Source organism: Marmota monax, unplaced genomic scaffold, assembly GCF_021218885.2.
Source record: "Marmota monax isolate L192 unplaced genomic scaffold, Marmota_monax_Labrador192_F-V1.1 WCK01_AAM20220418_F8-fsc00046, whole genome shotgun sequence".
Taxonomy (NCBI): Eukaryota; Metazoa; Chordata; class Mammalia; order Rodentia; family Sciuridae; genus Marmota; species Marmota monax.
The window spans coordinates 10,743,498-10,755,967 of NW_026692486.1; the positions used below are offsets into that span (position 1 = coordinate 10,743,498).

Sequence of the window (12,470 nt, forward strand, 5' to 3'; positions counted from 1 at the left end):
TAAGTTCATGTCTGTTGAATAAATTAAGATAATGTAAGAGAAAATCAAAATCATCATGCACTGGAAATACAACTATTAGTGTTCAATATAACGTCTAGTTTTCAGATCATTTAACTCACTTTAAACATTTCACTTTTAAGAATAACAGAAGTAGTGAGAAGGAAGTTATAAAGATCACTATTGTAATCATATTAAATAAACAGTTCAGTTGGCTTTCTTTAGTTTACTGACATTTTTTTGGACAAAACTTCAAAACAAAATCTCTAAACTTTAAAGAATTTTGCAAGCTATCTGGTTTTTCAACTAGTATAATATGCATGCTTCGACATTAAGTTGAACAATTACTCCTCCTGAAGTATTTCCCAATTTCCTGAAACAAAAATCTGTTGCTCATATTGAGACTCTCACAGCATGTCATCAACTCTTTTTTATAGCACTTCTAACAAAATGAATTTTTTTGTCTCATCCAGGGACCAGTTTAGATAGAAATCTTTATAATCTCAAATTTAGTACTTGGCTTAACACACAGGAAAAACTAAATGCAGGTCAAATGAATTAATTATTGAACAAATGAATAAATAAATGGATTTATATATGTATTATGTATATATTATTATGTATTATGTATTATTTATATATGTATTATGTTTCAAGGTTCCAAGTTTGTTGATGTGAAGGGTTAAGGCAAACATGAAAAACCTCAACCCCACCATCTATATTATCTTCCTCAGCTTCTCTTTATGCTACTGTTTGCACTTTCATCTTGCTTTACTACTAGCTGTTAATTACTTCTGTGTAGATTTCATATAGATACCTCAGACTAAGACCCCCTAGAATAAAATTTCGTCTTCCTCATCCTCCAAACCAAAAAGTCCTTCTATAGTCCCTTTTTAGCTCCTTTTAAACTTGTTTGTTTTAGTTATACATGACAATAGAGTATAATCTGACATATTTATATAAATATGGAGTACATCTTATTCTAAATAGGATCCTAGTCTTGTGGTTGTACATGATGCTGAGATTCACTGTGGTGTATTCATATATGTGCATAGAAAAGTTATGTCAGAATCATTCTACTTCTTTCCTATTTTAGGTTCAATGACATCAGTAGCCTAAATCAGCCTCAGTTTTACATTTGACTACTTCTCTCACCTTCATTTAATAAGTTACTAAGCTGTCTTGTTTCTATTTCCAAAATAGCTTTTATCCACAGTCATTCAAGCAATCAACCTACAGTAATTGAGTTCCCATTCTGTGTTTTGCATATTTTTCTGGTTATTGTGATGTACATAAAATCCACTAGACTCTTCTTTAATATAGTATAATAGAGAGACAGTTAAGTATCACAACAGGTATAATATATGAAGATAAGTGCTTGATTTCTTTTTTCAGTAATACAAGGAAAGATCTTAATTAGATTTGGGAGGAACAAGGAAAGCTGTCTGTATAATATAGTATGTGATGTATAGATATTAGAAGAAGAAGGGCAAGGAAGGCAGAGAGGTATTCAGATGAAAAAAGCTGTGAGATTTAAACAAGTATGGCATGGTCTGGTCATCTAAATAGTTTGGCTGAAGTGATGCTTTTAAAGCACTGATGATAAATATGATTATGTGAATACAGAGTTACAGAGAAAAGGTTAGGTCATAAAGACCCTTGTATTAAAAGTAAAGAAATACAAGCCTTAACCTAGAAACTATAGAGATCACTGAAGGATTTAAGCACAAGAGCAATATAATCAGATCTATACAAAGATTATTCCATCAGTGCTTGGCCAAAGATTTAAAGAAATGCCAGTCTGCAGGAAAGGAGAATAACTGAGGTACGTTAATTCTGGGGGAAAAATAAAAAGGGCCTAAACTACAATATTGGTAGTGGGAATGGTTTTTCCAAGAGGGGAAATATTGAGTCAAAGGAGAATTTGGGATAGCAGTTTTAATTAATGGCATGAGGTTGTTCAGGAGTTGGGACAGAAGTTGATGCAAAACATGTTGAACATGAACAGGCAGAGGATACTTAAATGAAGACAGGAAGAAAAATTGTTGCCTATAGGGATAACCTTGTAAGTGGCACATAGTGTTTTCAGACAAAATACAAATGCCCAGTTAAATTTTAATTTCATATAAACAATGCATAACTTTTAGTTTAAATATTTTCCAAATATTATATCTTCATTGCTTCACTAGTTTCCTATTCCTGAATGCTATACATCTCATTTAGATGCTTTGGAAATTTTTAATTGTTCATCAATGTCAGCTCAAGTTATATCTTTTTCTCTCAAAGCATTATGTATTATATAGTATTCACTATTCATTTTTATATTATAAAGGCTTTTATGTGTATCTAGATTTCATTTCTTGAAAGTAGGGATGAAGATTTTTCATTTTGTAGCCTTAGGGTATAGCACAATTGCTCTCTTAAATATAAGAGATAGCAAATATTCAGCAAAATTTGCTGAATAGATAAATGAATGAATGTTGTTTCAGAGCTCTATCAGTTTTTGCCTAGCTTTTTACAGTTTATGTCCATGCCTTCAGTTTTTCCGATCTTTATTTATTTTTTTTTTGGACAGTTGGTTTTTTTTTTGTTGTTGTTGTTGGTTGTTCAAAACATTACATAGTTCTTGATATATCATATTTCACACTTTGATTCAAGTGGGTTATGAACTCCCATTTTTACCCCATATACAAATTGCAGAATCACATCAGTTACACATCCATTGATTTACATATTGCCATACTAGTGTCTGTTGTATTCTGCTGCCTTTCCTATCCTCTACTATCCCCCCTCCCCTCCCCTACCCCGATCTTTAAAACACTCTCCTTATTGACATATGAGGTATATTTTCAAAAAATAAACCATGTAGGATACTTTACTACTTAAATATATTTGATTACTTTGTGATGCCCATAGGATAAAGTAGAAACTATTCAACATGATAATGAATGTTCTCCACATTTTAATTCCCAAGCTAAGCTGTTTATAGCTTAGACTTGGCAATCAGATCCGTGTTAAAATTCTGGGTATGCCACTTGATATTTATTTAATTGTGAGTGAATAACTTATTAATTTGTAAATGGGGTAATATATAATAATGCTGCTATAAAAATTAAATGACTTCTATAAATTTACTGCTGTATGCATTATACAGTATAGTACAGTTACATTATCAAACACAGCTACTAATTTCTTTTCCAGTTTCTCCTATCCTTCCCCACTTCCCCTCAATTGACACCTTCCACTCCAACTATATTTCATAACTTGCCACTCTTCCAGGATTCATTTTTTCATATCTTTATTCACAATGTATATTTGCTTATAATGCCCAGATTTTATGGTAGCCTGTGTGCAAAGCTTAGTATTTAAATTTTCTATGGGTAATTCCTAGTATATGACACAATAACAGCAAAGGATATTATGGATTATTATGTTTCATTAGCTCTTTTGTGCTATGTAAAGGTTCCAGGATACCATAGGTTTTCTTTTATTTTAATCAGTTATATGTTATTGGCCCTAAAGACTTTTAATGATCAGAAAATTCTCATTCATTATTCATATGCTATGGCTTTTCAGAATTCTTATGTGCTTTTCCATATCTTCAACAAAATATTTTTTGAGTGAGTTATATGAGTCAAAACATTATCCTAATAATAAGTGATTCTATATCAAATCAGGAAAACCATTTTCAGTTACCTGAATCCTGACATCAAAAAGTGTCTTAAGTGTTCTGATATTCATAAGTTCCTTTTTCATTTTCCCATTCATTGAGAATTGAGATTAGATATCCATATCAGACTTTTTTTTTTTTACCTTTGGTCCTTCAGGGCCATTTTGTCCAGGAACCCCAATATCTCCTGGAAAACCCTAGAGGACATAAAAATAGAGTTTATTCCATATCAAATTACTTTAAATCTATTAAGAATATAAAACATCCTTTTCCTTTCATGCCCACTTAAAGCAACTTATACTCTTCAAAAGATCACTATTTTAAAGATCACATTAGATAGTTGTTTAACATTGGAATATAAAACAAAGTATACTAAAACAGAGCTTACTTTATCAATTAAACAAACAATCCTCAAACCTAAAGAAAATTCATTGATCCAATGTAAGAGAATGGAAATCTTACTAAAAAAATATTAACAACTTGAATGTGAGGCAAAAAAGGAATGTGTCATATCCTTTCAACACCCCATAGAAAACAGGGCCACTGAGGATTAGATGAATTTATTATGTTAGATTCACTGTATAATAACTATATGTGAACGTGTAGAGTTTTTGATAGTTTGGTTCGAAAAAACAACACTCAAAACAAACAATATGGCTTAATATACAGGGTATTAGTAAATTTTGTATCTAACTATCTTATTGTAACATCCCATATTTAATTGTCTATAAATACTCAGCTCCCAAAATGCAATTTGAACTCAGTGTCTTACTGGTTTCATCATCAATTGATAACAAAATCTTTGACTTATGCTCATATTGCACAAGAATAACATTTTTACTTTTTTGGAAATAATACTATCAATCTAAAATTATTTCCAGAAACAGAAGCGAATCATAATGCTAATAAAATCTAAGCAAAGTCCTAGGATGTTACTCTAAAATAGGTAGATTAAAATTCATACTGAAGTATTGAATCAAAATTTGATACACTATGATTAATTTCAATAATGATAAGCTAATAATTATGGTTTCATTTGTATTGATTTTATCACACAGTTGTTTCAGTGTTTCTCATTGACATGAACAAAAGGGGAAAAAGTAAGGAAAATGCAACAATCAAATACAACTCTTTTTTCTTTAGTTGTACATGGAGATACTATGTACTTTATTTATTTTTATGTGTTGCTGAGGATGGAATCCAGTGCCTCATGGATGCCAGCAACTTTAAAAGCAAAGAAGGCTGAAGATAAAATATTAATGTCAGCCAGAATAGGTAGCTTAGTTAAGGGATAAATGTGATGGGGGTAAAAACCCAACAAGTAAGATGGGACAGCAAAACTAGTTCAGGGGAGGGGAGGGAAGGGGGGATAGTAGAGGATAGGAAAGGCAGCAGAACACATCAGACACTAGTATGGCAATATGTAAAACAGTGGATGTGTAACCGATGTGATTCTGCAATCTGTATACGGGGTAAAAATGGGAGTTCATAACCCACTTGAATCAAATGTATGAAATATGATATGCCAAGAACTATGTAATGTTTTGAACAACCAATAATAAAATTTTTTTAAAAAAAGAAAAACAAATTTAAAAAGTGATGCTTATTCCTCAAGACTGGATTAAAACAGATATGCTTTGACAGATTAAAATCCTGATTTAAAACTTGGATTCTGTGGAGAAAAAGTAAAGTCAGGGATACTTTTGACAAAAGAAAAGGTAGTGGTACCTCAAATACTAAGCACCAGATTAGATTTCTAGAAATTTTGGAACAGTTATTATGGATATCCTTAATATAGACTTGTTGATTGCTTCACTAATCACTTTCTCTTGAACACACCCTTCGTTGCTTTATTTAAGGGGGAAAATCGCCATCAACTTGTATCAAGACACCTCTGCTCTAGTTTCTATTGTAAGTGAGTTGTCAAATTTGAACAGAGTATCTTCTCCAGTATGTTCCTCTCTCATTCTGCATTTCCTCTTTGCCCTTATCCACAAATTTCCAAGCCAAAAAGCTATACTTCATCTTTAAATACTTCTTTACTCCCTAAGAACTCACAAACAATTCTCAAGTCCAACATAAGCACTTAACCTGGGGTTTTGGCCTATTTTATTTTCCTTATCAGGTTGTAAACTGCTCGAGTACAATATACCATTCACAACTCTATTCCCACCAACTAGGACAAAATCTGGCAGAAATTTGCTGCTGTTGACTGACTGACCTCTTTGGAAATAGAAGACAACATGTCTGCTTGCCACTTTTGATCCCTGAGTACTAGTTTACAACCAGTTCAGACCCTGGTTCACAGCATCACCATGGAAAAATTCATAGCTTGTCCATTTTCCAGATGATCCTAGAACACCTTGTCACATCATAATACAAGGAAGTAAGGAAGCCTGTTGTCAAAATACAACAACAAAAACTTCCCGTGTATAAAGATGAAAGGGAGAAAACTCTATCTGGAAATGTAGTTTAAAAAAAGGTGAACCACCAAGCATTTATTTTTCCTTTCCTATATATACTTTACCTTTATTATCCAAATAATAGATAAAAATATATTTCAGCCAATAAATAAAAAATAATAGAGTTTTAAAAAACCATTCATTTTGCAATCCTGCAAATGATGTAATGGATTTGGCACTGAGTTTAAACTGTTACTAACATCACACACACAGAAAAGAGAGATACTAGACATTATGTGCTACTTGATGAAAGAACACACTATCACCCATTTTCTTGCCAAAACAAAGAAACAAACAAACATGAATATGGTCAGGACTCTGTAATATGACAACCAATTTTCAAGAAAAACACAGGACAAAGAATTATCAGAATTACACCATGAGTCCGTAACAAAATTAGACTAAGCAAAACTTTATAGGCCAAGTGATGGGGGAGCTTCAACAACTAAATTTTAAGGGGAAAATTTGGAATGGGGGAGAATTGGTAGATTGAAAGATGTGATGGTTTGGATGTGTGGTGTCCCCCAAAAACTCACATGTGAGACAACACAAGAAGATTCAGACAAGAAATGATTGGGTTACAAGAGCCTTAACCCAATTAATTAATTAATCACCTGATGGGATTAATTGAATGGTAACCGAAAGTAGGGTGTGGTTGTAGGAGGTGGAGCACTGGGGGTGTGACTTGGGGGTATATATTTGTATCTGGCAAGTGGAGTCTCTCTCTCAGCTTTCGGATCATCATGTGAGCCACTTCCCTCTGCCACACTCTTCTGCCATGATGTTCAGCCTCACCTTGGGGCCTGAGGAATGGAGCCTGCTGTCAATGGACTAAGACCTCTGAAGCTGTGAGCCCTCAAATAAACTTTTCCTCCTTTACAGTTGTTCTGGTTGTGTCTTTTAGTCATAGTTATGAAATAGCTGACTGAAACAAAACATTTAGAAAATAAAACACACATGCCTAAACAATTATTTTTAAGGATGCATACTTAAGTAATAGAATATGAAAGAAAAACAGTGAGGAACTGCTTAATTTGAGTAAGAGAGATGAACTTGTGGTTGGCTGGATTAACTGGCAGTTCTACCTTTGTGGTACTTACCAGGGTATTTGTCTTATAATTATATGCGATATACATGTTTCATAGAGTTCTCTGTGGGCTTTTAAAAATTTTATTTATATATTTTGGTACCAGGGATTGAATCCAGTGGTGCTTAACCACTGAGCAACATTCTCAGGCCTTTTTATTTTTATTTTAAGACAAGGTCTCACTAAGTTGCTTAGGGCCTCACTAAGTTGCTGAATCCTTTGAACTTGCCATCCTCTTGCCTCAGCTTTGCAATTTTCTGGGATTATAGGCATGTGTCACCACATCCAGCTCAATAAAACAGTAAGAAAAATTACTAAGGTGATTTAATAGATTTAATATATGTGTGAATCTTTCCTCCTTATTTTGATTTGCCACGTTGGAGATTGAACCAATGGCTTTGTGCACGATAGGCAAACACTTTACCACTGAGTCACATCCTTTAGTGAGTTAAAATATTAGTAAAGGAATATTAAAAACAAATAAAATTCCAAAGAAAAAAGAGAACAAGATAAAAGATGTCAATAAATCTGATCTCATATTACAGTCAAGTAAGTTAAATATTTTAAAATTAAAACTATATTGAAATGCTCAGAAACACATTACCTTTGTACACAGGATAGCTTAGAAACTTGGCCAAAGAACTTTTTCATTATTGTAAAAATTCATACCTGAGTTATTTCTGAGTAGAAAGCTTGACTTTAAGTAAGACATTTTAAAGTATAAAAACTAGAGTTAACTCGATCAACTTTAATGATAACATATCTACCAAGGAAACTTTTTTAATGCTTAAATCTAGTTCTCAAACTGTAAATCAAACTACAGGACATGGGCATCTTTGCAAAGCAACAAAATTTCAGAAAGTTTACAGATTAAAAAGTAGAAAATATAATATTAGAATCTACACTTTCTACTTTAAAAATTATGTTGGCATCAAATATATAAGAAAAATAAAAACAAAAATCAAAACAAAAATCTAATAAAGATGCTTTAATTCATTTTTTAAATTCAAAATAACATTGATGTTGACAAGTCAAAACATTTTCGCCCACACCATACTTCAGTATCTTAACTAAGTCATCATATCACAATTGAAAATATTATGGGTTAGTGAGAAAAAGGAAGAACAACCTGACTTCTGGTGTCTTTTTAGTAGAAATAGTGTGACCACCAATTTTTACCAAGAAGCAGAAAAATGAAGTAGCTTTAAAAATAATAAATACAAATGTGTCTTCTATTTTCAGGCCTTTCACATCTGTTTGTAGCACTAAGAGTGATTCAGCATTCTCTCCAGTAAAAACAAAAGTTTTTATTATTTTCTAATCACTAAAGGCTGGAGACTAATTCACATGCATTTTTTATAGCAAAACCTGGGAACCAAAGCACTAGCAAAGTTCATTAGTTTCCTAGGAAATCATAAAAGTAAAATATTGTCTTTCTTATTTGGAAGTAAATAAGAAAGCTCAAAAGTTAGCATCCTAACAGAATTAATATAAGACACTTTATTGCATACATTGAACACGTTAGTAGTTTTCCTATAGGAGCAATAAGGTTTCTGTTTTCTATTGAAATATATAGTCTTTGCAGTTAAAATAGTAAATGGATAAACAATCAACAAATAAGTAAATACAATGAGTAAACTAATGAAGGTATATGCATAAAATGAAACAACTTGCATGAATCTAAAAATGTTTATGTTAAGTGAAGAAGCCAGAAACCAACTGCCACCCCAAAAGTACATACTATATGAATACGTCTATATAAAGATTTCCTTAGAAAAGACAAATTAATCTATAGTGACATAAACATATCAGAGGTAGCCTGGAAAGGAAGGAGCAGGAGGCACAGAAGGAAGGGATTATAAAAGGTGAATAATGAAATTGTTGGGTTTGACAGAAAAGCTCATTATCTTGATTTGATAATGGTTCACAGGTTATACATATGTGAAAAATTATCCAATTATACAATTTAAATAGTGCAGGTGCAGCTTATTTTATGTTAATTATACCTACAAAAAAAAAACTGTAAAAAACACAAAAGCTAATTGATACTGGTGATCAAGATAACGACTTGCTTGTGGTAGGCAATAGTTTATAATAATATGAAGACTTTTAGAGAGAAAAAAGATTTTATTCATTGAATTAGCCCACAGATAAAATTAGTGAAGCTCAGATTTTGTATTGTTTTGGAGGAAACAGCATGTTAAATTACAATAACAGCTTAAAAATAAAGTACATATTTTGGATAATTCAAACTTTTCTGATATTTTGTAAGGTAGCTTTAAAATATTCTATTGTTATAGATAACCCTTAGGTCATTTAAAACTTATGGAAATTTCCAATTCTCATTGGCTTTTATGTCTTTTGTACTTGAAATACACAAAACACAGTATGATTTGGCTTAAACTTATTCCTTGAGTAGTTTGTAAGTCTGAACAAAGTAAAGATAAATATAGCTGTTGGAAAAAATAGCCATAGAAAGATAAAACCAATATGTAAATTATGAATTCCTAAAGGGAAAAGTAAAAAAAGCCTAGTCTGGTATTGAGTATATAGTAAATTAAATAAATATCCAATGACCTAAATTAATGGCCAAATTTATAAATGTATTCTATTTGAGTAATTATATTTTTACTTATGCATTTTCAAAAGTTATCCTTTGTCTGAAAAACCCACACAAAATTATTATAAGTTCTATAGAACTGAAATTTAACATACTCAAACAAGAAAGAATGTATCCAAAGAAAGAGAGGTTCTTTAAGGGGAGAATTTGGATTTGAGATAGGGATCCAGCATAGTCATAAGATTTTGGTCCCTAGCATTTGTGGAAATACACATCAAATCAGCAATATGGGAATTCCAAGCAGGAATGTAATTAAAAAAAAAGATTAAAATTAACTTTTCTATGTGAGAATAAGCCATCCAAAATGCTAACAAAAATACTTAAAAGGGCCAAAGTAATAAATTCACTTTCCAAGTTAACTATAGAAACTAAACTTTAGCATAGGAAGCATGCAAATGAAGGAGATGTTTTGTTTATTGGGAAAACCATAGGGAGAAAATATGAGCTTTTGGAAAAATGAATGCATTAAAAAAACAAAAGAATTCATCTAGGTATCTGGCTCTCTTTCATTCTCTTTTGCTGTTTCAGATCTAAAGAGTCATCAAAAACAGATTGTTTTTATTATGATAGTGTTGAAAAATTTTGCAGATATTCCTATTCATATATTTTCCCTTTAGTAATTCCATATACTTGAGCAGAAAATATAGCACAGCTGAATTCCATATGTGTAGCATCCTAAAAACTCATCAGAGAAAATCCTCAGAACAACAAAGGCACTAAAATTCCTATGATAACAACATATATTCTCTGTTCCAAATAAAGACTCTTAAATAGTTTTCACAGTATTTTTGAAATCATTCTTAAAGGAACCCACAAGTCAATTGGAAAGTCTACATTAATTCTTCTAAAAGCCACACAAAACTATAATAAGCATTTAATTTTAAAATTAATTTGTATGACAAAAAAAGCAGACCTCTCATGATAGCCTGAGGAGGAAGTGAGAAGAAAGGATAGAAATGAGGATTATAATGGTGAACAAGGAACTTTGGGGATTTGATGGATGCGTGAACTATCTTGATTCTGGTGATGGTTTCACAATTTATACATGTCAAAAATTATCAAATTATTATTAATTTGAATAATTTAAATATATGCAATTGTTAGATGTCAATTATAGTTCAATAAAATTTTTAGAAGAGGTAATTGGTATTTGGTATTTTAGACAATCATTCTCTTTTAGAGATAACAGTTTGTAATGATTTGAAGATCTTTAAGAGAAAACGTAGAATTTATTCATTGAACTTTTTTTTTTATTTAGAATTGTTTGGGAGGTAACAGGATGGTCATCATCTGATACATGTGTTTGGATCAATATAATTTTAGGTACTCAATATCTATCTATCCAACTTATTCAGAATTCTTCTGAATGTCTTAATTAAATAATATCCATCCAGGGAAGTGGCGCATGCCTGTAATCCCAGCAGCTCAGGAAGCTGAGGCAGGAAGATGGCGTTCAAAGCTCACTCAGTGTGACCCTGTCTCTAAATAAACTACAAAACAGGGGTGGGGATGTGGCCTCAGTGGTTGAATGTCCTTGAGTTCAATCCCCAGTACCAAAAATAAATAAATAAATAAAAAGAATATCCATCGGTTTACTCATTCAACAGAGTTATGTCAGGCACCATTCTTGGTACTGAATATACATTAGGTAACAACAGCAACAACAATAAAATTTCTAGCTTCATGGAATGTATATTCTGAAGACTCTTTATCTCAAAGATTTCATCATTTTCTGTGTATGTTTTTGGCATAGCGTGGGAAGTTAGTTGATTAATAAAGCAAAATTTTATTGCTATGAGGAGATGGTATGTAATCACTATCTACCTTTGAAAACAAATGTATAGGTTCTTCTTAGTTAATGACAGTGAATCCATCTTGATAAAATTATATAATCATGGGATATATCTTACTCAAATTAGGATCCCATTTTTGTGGGTTGGCACTATGGTGGGATTCACTTAGGTATTTTCATAGTGTACATAGGAAAATTAGGTTAGGTTTATTTTACTGTCTTTCCTATTCCTGTGCCCCCTCCCTTCCTTTCATTCCCCTTTTTCAAATCTACTGAACAACTTCTTACCCACCCACTGCCTTTATTATGGTTTAGCTTCCACATATCAGCAAAAATATTTGACCTTTGGCATTTGGGGTTCAGCTTATTTCACTTAGCGTGATATTTTCCAGATTCACTTATTTACTGGCAAAAGATATAAAGTCATTCTTCTTTATGGCTGAGTAATATTCCATTGTGTAAATATATCACAGTTTATTTATCCATTCATCTGTTAGAGGGCAACCATAGGTTGGTTCCATAGTTTGGCTATTGTGAATTGTGCTGCTATAAACATTGATGTGGCTATGTCAGTGTATTAGGCTGATCTTAAATCTGTTGAATATAGGCCGAGGAGTGGGATAACTGGGTCAGATGGTGGTTCCATTCCTAGTTTCTGGAAGGGTCTCAATACAGCTTTCCAGAGGGGTTGTACCAATTTGTAGTCCCACCAACAATGTATGAGTTCCTTTTTCCTAACATCCTTGCCAACATTTGTAATTACACACATTCTCAATAATTACCATTCTGACTGCAGTGAGATGGAATCTTAGTGTGGTTTTAATTTGCATTTCTCTAATTCC

General features: G+C 32.1%; 1 protein-coding gene across 1 annotated transcript in view; it reads right to left on the reverse strand.

Annotated features, from left to right (window-relative positions):
- Col24a1 (collagen type XXIV alpha 1 chain) overlaps positions 1-12,470 on the reverse strand; it is a 393,162-nt gene that overhangs the window by 214,796 nt on the left and 165,896 nt on the right. Inside the window, exon 21 of the mRNA XM_046443140.2 lies at positions 3,811-3,864. Coding sequence (XP_046299096.1) covers positions 3,811-3,864 — 54 coding nt within the window. The remainder of the gene's footprint in view (positions 1-3,810; positions 3,865-12,470) is intronic.